The sequence below is a fragment of the Heliconius melpomene genome, chromosome 7, assembly GCF_056956725.1.
Source record: "Heliconius melpomene rosina isolate 202511_hmr_F chromosome 7, ASM5695672v1, whole genome shotgun sequence".
NCBI lineage: Eukaryota > Metazoa > Arthropoda > Insecta > Lepidoptera > Nymphalidae > Heliconius > Heliconius melpomene.
Window position 1 is genome coordinate 13,360,451 of NC_140395.1, and position 18,868 is coordinate 13,379,318.

General features: G+C 30.4%; 2 protein-coding genes across 2 annotated transcripts in view; one reads left to right on the forward strand and one right to left on the reverse strand.

The window, feature by feature from the left end:
- Prp16 (ATP-dependent RNA helicase l(1)G0007) overlaps window positions 1-6,344 on the reverse strand; it is a 71,380-nt gene extending 65,036 nt beyond the window's left edge. Inside the window, exons 1-9 of the mRNA XM_085187859.1 lie at window positions 5,872-6,344; window positions 5,367-5,666; window positions 4,887-5,060; window positions 4,425-4,519; window positions 3,958-4,160; window positions 3,296-3,394; window positions 2,845-2,974; window positions 2,426-2,515; window positions 321-467 (exon numbers count right to left, since the gene is read on the reverse strand). Of these exons, the coding sequence (XP_085043985.1) occupies window positions 321-467; window positions 2,426-2,515; window positions 2,845-2,974; window positions 3,296-3,394; window positions 3,958-4,160; window positions 4,425-4,519; window positions 4,887-5,060; window positions 5,367-5,666; window positions 5,872-6,203 (1,570 nt within the window). The 5' untranslated portion in view covers window positions 6,204-6,344. The remainder of the gene's footprint in view (window positions 1-320; window positions 468-2,425; window positions 2,516-2,844; window positions 2,975-3,295; window positions 3,395-3,957; window positions 4,161-4,424; window positions 4,520-4,886; window positions 5,061-5,366; window positions 5,667-5,871) is intronic.
- Window positions 6,345-7,766: 1,422 nt separating this feature from the next.
- The window catches only part of Ac76E (adenylate cyclase type 2 Ac76E), a 146,206-nt gene continuing 135,104 nt past the window's right edge, over window positions 7,767-18,868 (forward strand). The window contains exon 1 of the mRNA XM_085187866.1: window positions 7,767-8,109. Within this exon, the coding sequence (XP_085043992.1) occupies window positions 8,070-8,109 (40 nt within the window). The 5' untranslated portion in view covers window positions 7,767-8,069. The remainder of the gene's footprint in view (window positions 8,110-18,868) is intronic.

Sequence of the window (18,868 nt, forward strand, 5' to 3'; positions counted from 1 at the left end):
TTAAAAAGATGACAAATTTAGTTTTGCAGGCTTTGTACGAAATTAAGTACAGATGTAAGTTTGGAACGATATTTTTCTATGATATACTTACAATTTCACGCTCATATAGCTGAGAAAGCAGAAGAAATCTGTGAACTTATTGTTATGACAATCAATTTCCTATTATGGCGCTTTACCTTGTTACCAGAGCAAAGAAATAAAAATATTATGTATTTCATTCCCCAAGTCGGAAACGAACCCGTGTTTACAGTCGCTAGTGCCTATTCGCTATAACAGCCTTAAAATTACAATATTTCAAAATTATAGTACAAAATACTTACCAACAATAATAACTACACTGTTCTCTCTAATAACTTGCATTAGTTCTTCTCTAACGGCGAAAACTGGCAAAAACCTTCTTTGTTCAGTGATAGACATTTTGTTTACGAAATCTGATTTGGACTTTCTCTCTTCTTCTTTGCCTTCTTCTGTAAAATAATATAAACGAATTATTATCTCTAATATTTTATTTATTTAACATTTTTAAATGTTATGAAAAAAAATAAAAATGAAAAACTAAATGTTTTAATAGAAAAATTACTATGCGCTATGACTGTTTATCTTTAGGGAAACACATTTTTATATCCAAAGTGTGTATAATACTCACTTTTTTACAATACAAAACGTCCGTATAATAAATCACTGTCAACTTTGAAATCGATCTTGAGATGTCAAATTTTAAATAACACTTTTATTCATAAATTACAATTTATGAATGAAAACGATATCTCAAGATTGCTTTCAAGTTCAATCTCAAAACTGAAAGCGGGGTTTAATTATTTATAACTAGACTTCATAAATGTATGAAAGTTAAAATATAACTACATATTGGGCTATTATAATGACAATAACCAAATATGTACTTATATCTCTTTCTAAACAAGAACGCTTTTTGCCGAATTGCGGGGAAGACGTATGGTATGGCGTCAATAATATTAATTATATCTCAATACTAGTGGACCCGGACGCGGCTACGCCTGCTTGAACTATAAGAATATTTTCGCGTCGGTCATACTCATACTATGCCGCCCGAAGGCTACGTCATTGACATCTCCTTAATTATTTATTAGAATGTTATACAGTAAACTATAATTTCAATCTAGATAAAATGCTAAAAGTGACTATAATATTTATTTTCATAAGGATGAATATCAAAATGTCGCGGTAACGGTTGCGTAGCGACGCGACGGTTGTTATTAAGATGGCAGAATAAATTGCATGTCAAATTAGAAATAAGTATTTAAATATATTAGTATATATGTGTAATAATTATATAGCCTACTAGTGGGCCCGGACGCGGCTACGCCCGCGAAAATATAAGCCTAAATAATCAAAATAAGTTAAAAAATAATAATAAGTGGAGATTTATTATTAGAAAAAATATCTGAGTAACCGAAATGAACAAACAAAAGAAATAAAAGAAACTAAAGGAAATTCTTAATATTAGAAAAAGTATCTAAAGTTTGCCGTGCGCGCGTACTAAACATTTTTCTATATTAAATAATTATTAATTTTTGCGAACAATATTAAATAAAATCCCAAATGATTAAAATTACGATATTTTAAGTGTATAACATCAGTATAGACAACCGAACTGAGATAAATTAATTATAAGCAGCAAATAATTACATAAAAAATAATAGTAATTCGAAAATATATAAAAATTTACAAAATCATCAAAGTCAAGATCATACTATACCACTCGTAGGCTAGGTCATTTGGAATCAGTGACATCTTAATTATTTATTAGAATGTTACACATTACACTATAATTTCCATCCAGATGAAATGCTAAAAGTGACTATTATATTTATTTTCATAAGGATGAATATCAAATTATAGAAATCATCTAATTTTTGTTAATGTATACAAATCTATATCGGCGCGCGCCATGTATGCATTAAGCAAACTCACTTTGGGTGACGTTTTCTTAAAACAGCAAACTTTGCAAGCTGTTGCTTAGCAACGCGTATCGACGATTGTTATTAACATGGCGGAATAAATTCCTTGTCAAATTAATTATTTTAATATATTGTTATATAACGAAAATATTACAAATATGAGGAAAAAAAAGTATCCTATGTTCATCCCGGGACCCTCAAGTATCTCTATATGAGTATTTTATCACAATTAAATTAGCGGTTTGGCCCTGATTGCGTAAAAGACAGACAGACAGACAGACAGACAGACAGACAGACAGACAGACAGAGTTACTTTCGAATTTATAATATAGGTATGGATAGCACCTCTGAAGAATACAGCTTTCATACAAAACAAAAACAATGTAAATTGGACCAGTAGATCCAGAGATCTTAGCGTTCAAACAAACAAACTCTTCCGCTTTATTATATTAGTATAGATAACTAAGTATACATATATAAGATACCTTTGTCCATATGTTCAGCATACTTATAAGCTGTTTTAGTAGGACCGTCGTCCGGATCTTCTTCCTTCTTCTGTATACCCATTATGTTACCTGGAAATAAAAATTGTATGATTAAATATAACATTAAATTTTTGTTCAAATATTAAGGATAATATTAAAAATGTGTGTAAAAAATATTATATAATTCACAAAGGGCCTGACGATATTGGATGTTAAAATTACATTTTATTTGTGCAGCATTATGCAGAACTATATTATGCAGATTGGGGGATATGGATTATTCAATTATATTACATATGTAAAAAATAAATTAATATATTCAATTATATAAAAATATATATATACCATTTATATTACATTATATAACTATTTTATTATCAGTGAGTTTATTTGTTATAAATAAATATAAAATGGCATACCAATCTTAGTTCCTTCCAATTTCCAATGTTTTTTCTGAGCTTTCCTTCTTTCCTTCTGTTCTCTAAACGCTTTGACTAACGCTGAACCTTTGCGTGCGTTTAAGGCCATATCAGATGTGGGATCCTTTACCTAAGAATATATAAAATATATATTTTTGTAATGGATTCGATTCCGGCTCGGGTAAATGAATTATTTTATATTTAAATTTCCTCACTCTATTATACAAATATATTACACGGGATTTTTTTTTAAATAATGAAGGTTTACCTTAATTATATTTTTGGTTATAAGTACTCATATAATACAAGAGAATATTCTTAAATTTGTTGTTAAATAGATCTTACTGTTGTTTTTTTCATTTTATTTATTATAATTTCCGATGAAGTAAATAAATACATTAAAATAAATTCTTAGTCTTTTTAATTATTGTATGTTTAATATAATACTTACAGGTATAACAGGCTCAGGTTGTTTAGTAAAGACAATTCTACCGTCCAAAAATGGAGGCACTATATTGTGTACTAGCAAATGCACTCGATCTACACTTTCCTGAAAAAAAAATGTAATTTAATAAGTAAGAAACTTCTGTTTGTTGAAAATATTTTTAGATTCGACGCGGTCGTGGCGCAGGGGCACACAGTGTACCTGTAAACACGACTGATTGTGGGTACGATCTCTACTCGAGGAATTGATATATATTTTATTCCCATTTATATTTCCATTCATTCGCTCTGGTGTCGAGGCATAATGCGGCGTTGAGATCCGCCACTCAGCACGCAATGCCCCCAGAATTCGGCGGAAAAGAGGGAACGGAGTGTCTTAACATTAGGTTCCCTCTGTCTACCCTGGTGTGTGCGGGATACAGTGTGAAGATAGAAGATAGATACAGTGATTATAATAATTGAGGCCATTGTGGAATAATGGTATAATGTCAGACCCTAAACGTAATGGTTGTGTGTTTGAGGGCCATTAGGAGCGATTATATTTTAATTATTTCATTCATTCATCTGCTTTGACAGACAGAGCATGGTGTTGAATTTCTCAACTCAACATGGAATGTCTCATAACTTGGGCTAAAAAGAAAATTATCTTCAAATAAAACAATAACTAACCTCATCCAAATCATTATTAACATTAATTGAATGTACAACACCACTCGTCAACATTCTGTTTCTCTCCCACAGTTCGTTATCCTTGTCTATCTGCTGTCTTGCGGCGGAGACTTTCCTGTTTCTACGTTTTTCTATTTGTTCCTCTTTTTTCGCTATATATTCCGCGCTTGTACCGGCGAAGGGATCCGATTCGTCTGTTTCACCTGCATATTTTATATAATAATTAGCGACCCAAACAAGGCTTCACTTGTTTGAGCTTAATGTTTTATTATAGCTCCATTATACAAAAAAAATATATAAATTTTAGCCTATGTGTTTATCTGATGTATAAGCTATATTACTCAAAAGTTTCATCTAAATTTGTGAAACATTTGTTTTACAAATTTAATAAACATACATTTTGTACATTGATTATTATAATATAAAACAGACAAAGTAGATAATAATAATGTAAATGTTGATAATACCTTCACCCATATTATACCAAGCTCTGTCCAACTTTTTCTCTGCTTCCTGCCATTCAGGATCATCTGCATCTAAGCCGCGACGAGAGCTGACCCACCTGAAAATATATTTATAATTATATATATATGCTTTATATACGTTAGCTTCACACTTTTTCCAGCATTCAGCAGGCTTGGCAGAAAGAACATTGTGTTAAGACACTCCTTTCTTTACCTTCCATCTAAGTTAGGGACATTGTATGATAACATTGAGTTCAACATTGAGTTCAACACTATAACATATATATAATATATATGTTATAGTGTTGAACTCAATGCTATTTTTGAGTAGTATTTACAAATTTACAAATTTAATAATATCCTTTATTTAAAAAGGTTATTACAAGCAATTTTTAATTGATTTTTAACACTAAGTTTTGTTTACTCTGTTAAAAAAAAAAATTAAAAAAAAACATTTAAGCTTACTTATGTGGTGTAGCTCTAGCACTATCATCATATGGCCGTCCCTTATAATCTCTTGTGGGTTTCTTATCTCTCGGCAAAGGTGTGGGGAAGTCCCAACTTGATTTACGAATAGCTTTGGGATCATCATCATCATCATCCCATGCTGTTTTGTCTGTTGGTTTTAGGGCTTTTATACTGGAATATAAATTTATAAATTAATTTAATTGGAATTTTAATGTCCAATTTTATTGAATTACATTCATATTTTAATATAAGTATTTTATTCAAGTGTGTTAAAATTATAAGCACTTATAGCGAAGTATTAAAAAATTATTATTATTTTATCAAAATTGAGTTATATTAAACATTGAATAATATTAACAGCAGTGAAAAGACTAAATTTAATAAATAAGACTAAAAAAATACTCCTAAAGCATAAATTATCATATACTCATGAGTTTACTATGATTTTTTGTTTTGAATTTGTAAAAAACAACTAACCTTGGTGTCCTAGGTTCATCTTTAAACCTAGGTTCATAATAGCTTCTTCTTGAACTATCTCTATCTGTATCCCTATCTCGAGTCCTTCTATCTGAATCCCTCCTTCTATCTCTTTCACTCCTATCATTTCTTCTATCTCTGTCCCTATATCTGTCTCTCTCTCTCCTATCTTCATCACTGCGCCTATCTCTATCACGTCTATCATAGCGATTATAGTGAGCATCATCATCTTTAGATCTGGATTGTTTTTCCTCTTGGCTTGAATAGTGAACACCTTTTTCTCTAGATTCTTTTTCTTTTCTGAAAATTATTATAGGAATATCTATATTTTAGATTCAATGTGACCAAGTGAGCAAAATAGACAAATAAACTATCTTTTATCACGCGCCTACCTTGCCTGCCTTGAATAGGGTATAATATGAATCAGTCATTAAATCAAAAACCAAATAAATAATTGAAACCAAAATATCCTAACTCAAACACAAAACATTTTAGGTTAACTTACTTTTGCAGTCGCTCTAACATTCGTTCCCGCGCCTGTTCCGACAGACCTCCTGTATAAGTAGGTGTTTCTTCATTATGTCTTCTATATTTTCGATTCTTTGCTTCAGAAGAATCTTGTTTACTATTGGAATCATCTCCATCATTTTCTTCATTTTGAAAAGAAATCAATCTATTTTGCTTCCGCTTAGCAGCAGCTAGCTTATCTAAACCCAATAAAGAAGGCTTAATGAATTGAAAATCAGGAGGTTTATCCTTTTTCTTGATAATTAGACCGCAAGGAGCATCAGACGATGTTCCCTCTAAACGATGTAAATTTTCTTCGTTATCTGACATTATGAGTACATAAACGGCAATCCATACATTTAAATTACTCTACGATATGTTATAATTTAAATGAATAGGAAATAAAATAACTGATAAAACAGAACTATTCAGTACAAAACTTGGCAAACAACACTGTGTATGACATATGTCGTGCGTGACTTTGGCATTTGTCAATAAAAACAATGAAATGTCACAAGACACGCTACAGACTATTAACATATTTCACATTTATTTATTAACCGGTTTAAAAATATATCTAATATGTTGAATAAAGTGGTAAAATAAAAAAGGATGATTCATCTATCAAAGTAAGTTAAAATCAATAACTTATATATTTATTTTGTGTACACATTAGGGTGAAATAGTCTATACATGTTTTATTAAATTACAACGGTCGAAAATAAAAAAAGTATTATACGTAATATCACTTATATTTTATTGCCGAAGCTAATAAAAGCGCGAAAAAGATAAAAACGTATTATACATCAAGGTATTTCACCTGTATATACCTGGTATACCTGATATTTTACCTGTATATACCTATACTCTCTCGAATTTAGATCACAACTACTACAGTCGTATTTACAAGCAGATATTACCATTGTGCCAAGATATTGAAAATTATAATTTTAATGACATTTTTTATATCGTGTTTTTGCTAAGATAAGATCGACTCTCTCTTTTCACTTTTCTATTCTAGAATCTATTATACCAACGCGAGAGTAAACATTTTGAAACAAATAACATTTTGAATATACATCATATTCAAAATGTTATTTCTCAACATTATTAGAGTTGTTACAGTTGTCAAAATGTTATTTCTCACAACTTGGTGTGATCTTTAAGGTTCTATGGGCCAATTTATAGGTTCAAGCAAGTAGTAATAGATAAAAAATGTGACAAATTATCCATCTAAACCACACTTTCCCAATAAAAATCAAAATAAATGGCTCACATAGGATAGGTCATGAAATAGAGCAAAACAGTACAATTAGAATTTTATTCTTTTTTTTCACCATTAAGCACGAATTTATAAATTCTAAAACTACTAAAGTATACTAAAGGTCTGAACGTAATATTTAATTTGCAAAATGTTGAAGATCTCTGAGAGGTATGGTTATATTCTTAGGTGTTCATTAAGATAGCTTCTGGACATTGTATAAAATATAAATTAATGAAGTCAAAGTCCCAGTAGACAAACAAAGTAATTACATTTGGAAAAAGCGTTCAGAGTGATAAATTATAAATTTTATTGGTGTTTTAATCCAATGACTAAGATATCTAACAGAAACTACTATTATACGCGGAATTAAATAGCTTCTTAGCACGAACAATATCACATTGGTATTGGACACAATTTTGGGAAAAATCTGTGTTAATTTGGTCGAGCATATGTGTATGTAAAAAAAAGATGAAGCTCAAAAGAAAAAAGAATCCCTGCAAACAATTTACAGCCACAAAAATAATAAAATCTACTGAAATGTGCGTTAGTGGTATGTAATTAAATCTATCTAACAATATACTCGTATATCGTAATTACACACATGAATAAAATCTTTTCATTTTCCACAACAAAAATAGAACAGTTTGTGACTGACGCGCTTGCTACGAAGACGTATGACAGCGTCTGAAAAAAAATAACTCGTAATGGCGGGAAAGTTCTGAATGTTGTCTAAATAATTGTTGTACCTATATGCCATATCATATTTGTGTCTGTAAATTTATATTTAATAAAAATATATATAATAAAGTGTGTGTCATAGTGTTTATTTAATCGAAAAATAAGTCATAATGTCACTGATGTAAGAGTTCATTAAATTTTATTCGTGCTACATATTGTGTGCTAATAAATACAAACAATTATTATACACTACGATGGGCGACATCGAAAATAACGCAGAAAAAGATGTGCCAGGTGCGTTAAATTAATCTTGTGCTTGTCTATTATTTCTTATTATAATATACATATTATGTATGTAGATAAAATTATTAGTAGGGAATATACATATATAATAGGTACCTATGAACATCTAAAAGCAATATGTTACTAAGTTCTTCCGGTGTACCCCGCCAAATCGACGATGTGTTAAGATGACTATTATTTTATAGCCTTCGAAGTATCCGGTATCTCACACATTAGGGTAGGCAGGCAGGGTAGGGGAATGTAGTGAGTATTGAGTGGCCTTTGTTTTGGTACCAAAGTGAGAAAGAACGAACCCATATTCGTTGTATTTACAGTCAGACGTTGTGCCTCCGTTAACAAAGATGATTGAGAAACATGATTGAGTAATATTTGCTTATTATTTTATTATGGATATATTATCTAATTTGACGTTGTTTAGGTCAGTGGTCTCAAGAATCGAGTTCAATATACGGTGACAAATATATATATCGATCGATTTAAATACTTATATTGTAGCATGTTTTAAGGCAATCGGTTATATATAACCAAGTAAAATAAGACTATAAAAGAATTAATTTCGTTCTACTTGCAAGTATTCGCGTGACAATTATTTAATAGGGACGCTATCGGCTTTGTACTATTGGTAAAGGAATGTTACGTTGCGTTATTAAAGTTCTTTCTGTTTCTGAATAATCCAAATTAATGATATTTGTTATTTGTTGCTTTTTTTGGTTTTTCATTTGTGAATTTTGTGATATATAAAACGTTGTCATATGCTTAGAATTATTGCTTTCCGGATAGCTGAAATTTGACACGATTAAAGGAAAGCTTATTGAATCAAAAGTTTTGCATTTAGGCGCCGATGTTACACTGACCGTACTAAGGCAAACCTTGGACACCTAAAATGTCATACACAACTCTTTGTTTGAAGTAAACGCGATGGGTTGTGGGTTCGATTCTTACTCAAGGAAATTATATATTTAATTAAAATTTTAATTTTTTCGCTCTGGTGTTAAGACCGACTCTCAACACACAGTTATTCCAGTATTCGGCCGAAGTTGGATAACGACAGTGTCTTATTGACATGGGAATGTCCTAACCCTACGTTCCTTGGGTATGTACAGGATATAGCATAAAGTTAGTTATTTCTAATTGACCACAGCGAAAGCAGTAAATAGATATTATTTAATAGGACAAAATTGTAAAGACAAGAAATTTTAAAATGCTTAAAGAAGGCAACAGTACAACTAGCGTTGTGTTGGATAGTCAATGAATTAGTCAATATGTATTATGAAGGATATCCCACTTTTCACGGACTGTCTCATATATGAGATTTAATTAAAAACGTGAATAAATACTGTGGCAGTAATTACGTAAATCGCGGGCGGGTCGCTAGTTAAATAATAAATATACCAACATAATAAATTTCAAACCGAAGAAATACTGAAAGGAGTATTTTTAAAATATATGTTCTAAACACTCTTTAATCTTATTTTTTTACTATTACATGAATTACTATTTTGGAACCAAATTGTATTGCATGCATAAACTGAAACACCAAGAACGAACAAAGTAAAACTTGAAAATAACATTTTTCCGTAGTGTGGAAACTAGAATTTTATTTCAACAATTGTTTTTTTTTACTTTACCTACAGTAGAAATAGAACGAACACGCTTCAAAAACAACTGTTGATCAAAATGAAATTCTTGTATTGTATCTCTTAGTCTATTTTCATTCTAGGACTTTGTAAACCTGTCTAAAAGTCAGTTCTGAATTGATATTAAAGTTAGATAATGTAGCAGAAAATTCAATATTTGCGTTGACTTCAAGCTTTTTCCCCGACATCGTTTATTTAAGCCGTATTCCGCACATAGAATGTTAAGCAGAGGGATCCTGGGAACTTAGTGTTAAGACACTTAGTTAACATTAAGGCACTTCCGTTCTCCAATTTCTTCTGAATTCTGGAGGCGTTTTGTGTTGAGTGATGAAACTCAATGTAGCGTATTTGCCTCGTAAATAGATCTGAAATATCTTAAAAAACTATAATAGCATTGCAAAATTATAAGAATTAATAAAATGTCACCTTATTAAAAAAATATACATTTTGCTGCTACGACCAACCTAGAAATAAAATATAAAAAAATAATATATACTGGTCAATTGTGGCGCAGGGCACAAACGTGCGACAGGCTGTGGGTTCGGTTCCCCGGAAATGAAATATTTTATTCTGTCATTAGGAGTCTCTTAAGACTTATTACCCAGGTTTACTCTGCCACCTTTTAAATATGCGGGCTACAATGTGAAGGAAAAAACTATTATTAGCTATTAAGCTAGAATTTTATTCTGATCAAAGATTAAGCCAATAACCACCCCGTATGATTTCAGTCACATTTCAGTAATGTTATTCTCATAAGGGTACAATCCACACAATATATCATTAAACTAAAATAAACAATAAACTTTACAGTGCAAGTTGCACAAACAGTGCTCGTGTATTCATTTCATTACTAGTGATGACGTGATTCAATCAATGAATAGATATTATTCATAAGAGTTGTCATTGTGGTGCAATACCGACTTGTCTAATTAATCGCGATAGTTTTAGATTCTATTTTCTAGCTTCACTCAGTATCACTCATATGGCAGGGTAGGCAGAGGAAGACTAGTGCCTAGACACTTCGGTCTCCACTTTCTAAATATATAAAACTATTGATTCCCTTTGAGTGAGAAACGAACTCCAATATATTTATACTTAAATATGTAAGAATATTTTTGTATCGCCTTTTTCTAAAGAAATTAAAAAAAAAAACAATGACACTGACTGAAATTATAAAATTAAATATAAAACGTTCATAGGAAAACATTCATACGATTTATATGTAGGTAAATAAACAACATAAAGTAAGAAGAACTTCGATCAACTATATACTACTTGAATTCGATTGAAGAATAAGAAACTCAAAATATAATTTCTTTTTGCAATACTCAACCAGTTCATGTAGACACTTTGTGGCCAAGATACTAAACGTATGTCGTATTTTTACATTTTAATGCTCCATTTCCCGGTAAATCTATTAATATTTTATGTATGAACATGATCTTGATATTAATAAAAAATATTAAGTAAACATCGTTTGTCGCATGAGGTCGTCGTCGCTCAGAAGCTTAAGCGTGTGACTGTAATAGCGACGGTTGTGGGTTTAGATTCTTCTCGGAGGAAAGAAATATTTAATATGTTATGGTAACCAAACAACAAGCAACCAAGCAAATCGCGGTGTTGAGTTCCGCCACTAATGTTATGCTGTTATTTATCACTTACAATTTTTTTAAATATATGATTTATAAAAAATCATATACTTTATTATAAAAATGAGACCGTAATATCAGGACTTTCATATCGAAATTGATAAACTCATTTATTCAGGAAAAAGCAAAGGTTCCCGCGGGATATACCTACTGTACATTTTTATATTAAAATTCACTTTATAGTCCATTTATTTATTCAGCTGAACAAAACAGATTAATAATAGTTTTTAATTTCTTTTTGCCATCGTGGCTCCGTATTGCGTGACTAATTTTATTAGATAGAGTTCGAATCTCACTTGTAAAAATGTGTCTGTTATTTTTTAATAAAAGTTAATAAAATGTATTTTTTTTTTACGATGAAGGGTTAAGGTACTTAAATTTTTACATTTTTAGTTTTATTTAGGAATACCACACTTTCTCGTAGGTAAAAAATACGTTTTTTAATTGAAAACGATTAGGCACTTCTAATCTATATAAGCACGTACGTGTGTCACATATATTGACACAAGCAGCAATAATTCAAGAGAAAATTAAAAAGAAAATTAAAACACGTAATATGTTAACTAAAGAATAGAAAATCCCTATTGTAAGTACGAATACTACTGACTAACATTCCCTATAGACTTTATTTTCCTAGCATTTTCATACAACGTGAATTATTAAATCTTACTCTAACAGAGAGTTCCTTTGCATTTGCTCGTCTCATACAATACGTAGTCTTGTAGTGTAATTTTCAATTCACTTAAGCCCTAGTGCTAGTATTATTTCACTTTAAAAGATTAATGCATGCATGTATATTTACACTTGTATATACACTCATATTTGATTTTTACAAACATACATAAGTTCTACCTGCGATTTCGCCGGCGTGGTCAAATCGAAATAACTAAGTAAAGAATGTGGAATTTAATATTTTCGTTTCCTGGCCTTAGTAACGAGGGAAAAGAAAGAAAAACAAAAAAATCTGTCGTAGGTACTGACAGCAACAGGCAGAGTAGGTTATTTCAAATTTTAAAGCGTACTAGGTTGAGGCAACGATTTGGATGGTTTTTTTCTAATATTTTAAATTAAGTGTAACCTTTAATTGCATGAAATTAAATTATTTTTAATTAACAAAAAAAAAGATAATTATAAATTTTCATTTCCCCTATACATTAATTATAATTTCTTAATTAAATTCTTTTCCTCTACTTTCTATAGTTTTGAGATGTAAAGTGTAAATTACATCTCAAAAGTCGTGATGACGTGTTTGATTCCCACTCCGGGAAAAGTATTATGAATTTTCATTTGATCAATGTGGTACGAAAAGAAAACGCGGTTTTTGTTTTCGCCACTCAAGACGTAATATCATCAAAACTGGACAGTGCGTGGGAAATAAAGTGTCTTATCACTAGGTTTTTCTGTGTATCCTGCTATATCCGCGTGAAAGTAAAAAAAATATATTAAAAAACTTTACGTGATCTGGTATCTATCAAAGTAACTCGTCAACCTTATCGTCATGCGGAGCTGTCAGCACAACGCGCAGCATATAGAGAGCTTTGGAGTACGATTGTAAACGACATCAAAGTGTTACGTAGTTCCGAGTTATTTATACGAATGTTCAGTTTCTTTATTACGTTTCCTTTGGCCCGTTTCAGTGTACGTAAACTTGACATTGGCGGTATCGACTAATGAATGGATTTATGGCGGTTTTCCGAATTGTTTATTTGTTAGCTACGATTTGATGACAATCTTTTATGTTATTTTGGATTTTGTATCTTCGTGGTTTTCTATTTAAATTATGTCAATTCAGTTACTTGTCAATAGAAAAAAAAAATCATATAATTACTAAATTGTTATTAGGAAATAATATGATCGTTTGTTTCTGGATGTAAATATCATCCCAATTGATCCCTTTCAATAAAGAAATTTGATCATACTAAATCTTTGAACCAAATGCATGAAATGCTTCTTTATAATTTTTCTATTGAGCAGGTAGTGGAAAAAGAACAATTTTCTCGTATTTCCGTAAAATTTGTGAGACGGAATACTTGAAGAGTCTAATACTTACATATGTCATGTCACTGGGTGGCAATTGGAGTACAACATAGTCACTTCAGAAGGTAGTCGTTTTCTTCATTACTAAAGGTCGCGGCTGAGAAATTCTTGCGACACATTAGTTGCTATCTTCTCCAAACTATTCAGTCGATACTATTATCAATGAAATAAATGGCAGAACTATGAAGATGAAACTACCGAAAACCTGTTAATGTTTTTAAAATAAATCAATCACAAAGTAAATTAATCATAAAACAATTAACGTTCTGTACAATGAGCTGGCTGGCACGTGCGGGCTGGATGCCAAATTTCAATAACTTGTTTTCCCTAAATCTGTCAACAATATGTTTAAAATATATTTACAATATAAATATTGTGGAATATCTCCATACAAATTTACTATTGCTATTAACCTTCTGCATTCCTGAGATTTTTGAAAAAATATTTTTCAATATACCTACACGAGGTTGATTTGTTAGTGATAATTTAATCACCAAGACCAAACAATGTAAAGACACATCTATGCATAAAGAGCACCTTTACATTAAAAAAATCTTTTAAATGTTAACAGGTAAAATATAGAAATCAAACTGAGAACTCATAGTAAAATAAAAAAAATAATGAAAAATTAAACCATTTTGCCTGTGCCTATGTTACTTTTTTTGAAGAATAAATTTCTCTTTTTGCTTTTCTATGATATGTATTATTGTTAGCTTTAGGTTATGGCTTAAGGTTATGTGTTGAACATAGTAAATAGAGCTTTCCCTTAAAAGTACGCTCTCAACGTAAAAATATTGTTAATATTTTTCTTTTGTAATGTTTCTGTATAGTTTACTAACATAATTTTAAATTTAAAGTAAAAAATCTTTATAAAAATTTTTTTTCAACAGTAATAAAAGTAAAACTAGTAATCTCTTTAATGAATTCTCTATAATCTACATTATTTTTATTGAGACAATGAAAATTCTCACAAAAATTAAAATATCTGTTTTGTGTTAAATACAAAGTAATTGATATGACCCAATTTAATTTTTGAATGTACGTACATTTTTCAAATATCTTTGCTGTGGACTCTATATACCACTCTACCATAGCGCTACTTTCTCTATTTAGATAGAGAACAAGTACTGATATTATTGTGAAAGAAAAATAAGCTTGCTGTTAAATATATAATAAAGATCTTGTATAATTTCAAGAGATTTTAAAGGTACAATAAAATGATAAACGAATAAACAAACGTATATATCACCGTACAAATTGACAGGATGTGTGATTCAGGCACAAACTAATAGTAGGTGGATCAGAATATAAACTGTGACACGTGTAATTTCGCTAGTATTTCTGTAACCAAGCAAATTTCGATGTTAATAATCGTTCACCGGTTTGGACAGGCGTAAAATAATATTTTTTTGTAGCTTGACGCTGTATCCGTAGTCCGCCAGTTAGTTCCGCAACACTCAATGCCACCAGAATCCGGCGGAAAGTGGGGAACGGAGTGATTTAACACTAGGCCTCTAACCCTCTGCCTACCCTGCTGTGTGCGGGATACAGCGTGAAGTTAATTTTTGAATCTTCTTATGTATTCTTGACTTTTATATATTTTAAAGCGTACCCTGAAAATGTACCTAATTATGATGAATTTGATTTTCCACTTTTCACATTGAGAGATATAGACGTGGGTGAAGTCTAATATTACCTGTTCCACTGTTCTAGCAATAAGAATGGTAACACCTTATAAAAAATATATTTTAAAAAATGATGATTATTACTATTATTTAGCAAATATTATAGACAGAAATTAAGATAATACACTCAAAGACATGCATTGATTTAATGTCAGTTAAGCACTAATTAAAGTACCTGAGTGCAGCTGTTGGTTGATTCTATTATCCTTGACGGTATGTAATTAACGTTTATAGATAATAGTTTCGCTACATTTATTATTAAACGTTGTATTAAATTTGTTATTAAACACATGCATCACACTTGGCAAGGAATGGGACATTTTACATATTATCTTAATTTAGAATATGTTTATTTAATTACGTTTGGGTATATATCTATTTTTAATCATAATTAATTCTTATCATTTATATTATAAGTTTTTTACGGTCACACAGAAAACTGTAGAGATGATACGTCTTCTCATTTTACAATAATTGTTCAAAATTGAAGCCAGTTGTTCTTTTTAGTCGAAATACACTAGGTGCTATAAATATTATTTTTGCGGCTTTGCGATGTGTCATTCTTTGATGCCTGCATTTCTCAAGAATCAAGGAAAACTAGCAATAATTTACAAAAGCTTATTCTTGATTATTATAACTTGAGGCTAATAAACACTTGTACTACCTCTATCTTTGTCGTTAAATATTATTTTCAAAGTAATTATATGTTTAATACTCATCTTTTTAATAAAATATCTATAATTTATCGCATCTAAAATGGAATGGAAGACATTTCTTTTAAATTTGTTACTTATCCTAATATAAGATGAAAGCGGGGCGACCTCGTAAAAACTAGCATCGTACGGTGACATTTTATTCGAGGTACAACCCAGTGTACGTTACAGAAATAACATCTAAAGTGTAATCGGGATTTGACACTTGGCGGACTGCCAATTATGGCGCTATCATTGTGTATTGGTGGATTTCTTTATATTTATATAACGATATTATAAAAAAATATATATTATTATTATTTTTTCTACAGCCGGCAAATGAAACTAATTTAAGTTTTTTTAATAAATGTGATGAAAAATTTACGGTTGACACTAGAATCGTTAGCTCGAAACAATCATCCTCTTTTTGAAGAGACCCTATTTCATTTTTTTTATTTTGAACTTTTTATATCTTTACATTTTTTTTTCGATCTATTTAGCTTTCTTAGAAATCCGATAATAGTTTTTGATTCGAAATATGTACCAATAATGTATATAATATATTATTGGTATATGTATAAATAAATGTTATATAATATAGCCGTAATTTTAAAACAATTAAAACCATTTGTAAGCCTAATATGATACTTAGAATTAATAATCGACGATTAAACCACAATTATACCTAAGACCTTGATATCAAATCCTTATACATCTGTTACATAAGTTAGAATGGAGCTATTCAATTGATCCATTACTTACAATTTAGATGGCCATAGTGGCCACACTGCTTATTGAATTTCCGTTTGCTACCGTAATAGTGGTATGTAAGAAAGTTCCTTGACTTTGCTAAGTGTTTGATTTAGTGACTCAGTGTGGTCTAGGTTTATTATATGGGTATTATACTATACTAAATCACTATGCAAGTTGCATGTAACCATGCATCTTCATACAACGACTAACGTAATGCAATGTCTATGCTATAGCCTACCTTTATAAAGGCAGAATCGTAAATAATAATATTTCTCACATTTATCAAGCTAATAAGCGACATGTAAAATGATTTAGATCAGCTTTAATTGCAATTACTGCGGTCCAATTATGTTTAATTTCGTATAGTAGCATGGGAATATATATGTACGTAGTTTTATTAAAATATAAAATACTAACTAGTAAGGAATTATTTTATCTAATTTATTTTTAATATACAGCGTAATTAATAAGACTTTGACTTTGATCTTGTACGGTGATCTGTTGTTATTGTACACTGCTCATTTTCTATCCTATCTAAGTGTCAAGCTTAAGGCCCTTAGTTGATACTAGTAGTATTAAGCGAGTAAAACTAAAAATGTGCATACGTACATAAGAAATCTTTATCGTCGATCAGTAGTTCTTTCAGCGAGTGCAATTGTACTTCGTAGCAATCATTTCTGGCCAGTTTCCTTGTTAAGCAGCCATAAAATTGTTTCATGACGTGTTTTATGTCTTGAATATGAATGTCAGGTCGCGTTCAATTGCCGTCTAATAGGGGATTGTACTGTTACGTAACGGTGGATATACTCGGATGTAGGTATAACCGAGATTATTTACTTGCCCTAGGCTCTCTAGTATTGCTTTTTTTTACATAAGCTTGGTTTTTCTTAAATGCTCTTAAAAGCGGTAAGAGATATGTACAAAACATGAAAATTGTATCTATTTTTGTGCAGCACTTTTGCGTGAGAGAGTTTGGGTTATTTATTTAATATCTACTAATCAACTGATCAACAGGTGATAGATATTCACGTAGGTACATATATTCTTAAACAATTACATATAATAATCAATATTTATATTTCTTCGCTCTGGTATCGAGGCTTATAAAAAATAAGTATAGCTTTATCATGTACAGAACAAATAGATCGATGTGGAAATCGAACTCACGATCTCAATATTAGCTGTTATAGTCACTTATTTTACCACTACAGTTTAACTGTATTACTATTAGTCACTGTAACCCTACAACAGTTTTTAAAGAATGCATACCCCAGTGTCCGCTCAATTTTTAAGATTCTCTTGTTGAGTGGCGGAACTCAACGCCATGTTTTGTCTTTTTATAAGAGCGAGGAAGTGAAAATAATTCATCCGTTACCCCCAGTGGGAATCGAGTTTACAACCATCGCGTTTACAATGAGACGCTATGTTTTGGTAGAGTATAAAAAATAAACATTCCATTACTTTAAACTATTGTAAAATTTTGATATTTTAAAAAAAATGTATCATGATATTTTCAATACTGCATCGACGGGAACGTTAACCCCGCTCGACGTCGAATGACCTATATCTCCATTTGATTATGAAAATGAAAACACAGCCATATATTATAATTATTTTTCTTTGTTTTATGGCTTTGTAAAAACTCATTAGTATAATTCTTTTAGTATTTGTATTATTAATGTTACTAAATTAAACAATGCATTATTATACTATATGTACAAATCACTAGTTTTAAAATGAAATTTAAAAAGAAAGTTGTTAATTATTTAAACTAAAATAAAACACTATACTGCAGCAGTATGTATAAATAATTGATAACAACCAAAAATGACTTAAATAAGAGAGTCTTGATAGATTAAGAAGAAGAAAGGTAGGTAATAATTTTTGAACAATAATAAGAGAATGCGTGGCGTTGAGTTCTTCCACTCAACACATGATGTCTAGAAAAAGTTGAAAACGGAATGTTCAACGGTTATCAAGGTTCCTTTTGCAAGCTTTAACGAAAAAAAAAAATTAAAAAAAAATTTATCTCAAATCATACAAGTCTTATTTTGAACTTTTGAAATCTTTTATTAAAACAAAGCGTAATATAAAGCTTAAGAATCTTATTTAGCAAGTCAAAGTGATGGATGTATAAGATATGGCCCTCAGAATTTATCGCGTACAGGTGGTTATCTAAACGCTGAATGACATGTTTATTTTTTTCCAACGAATTTTCTGTTCGAGCCAAAAGATATTTGCGATGATAAATCATATAAGCTTTATGTGGGTACTGTTATATTTAAAAGTGTTTATTA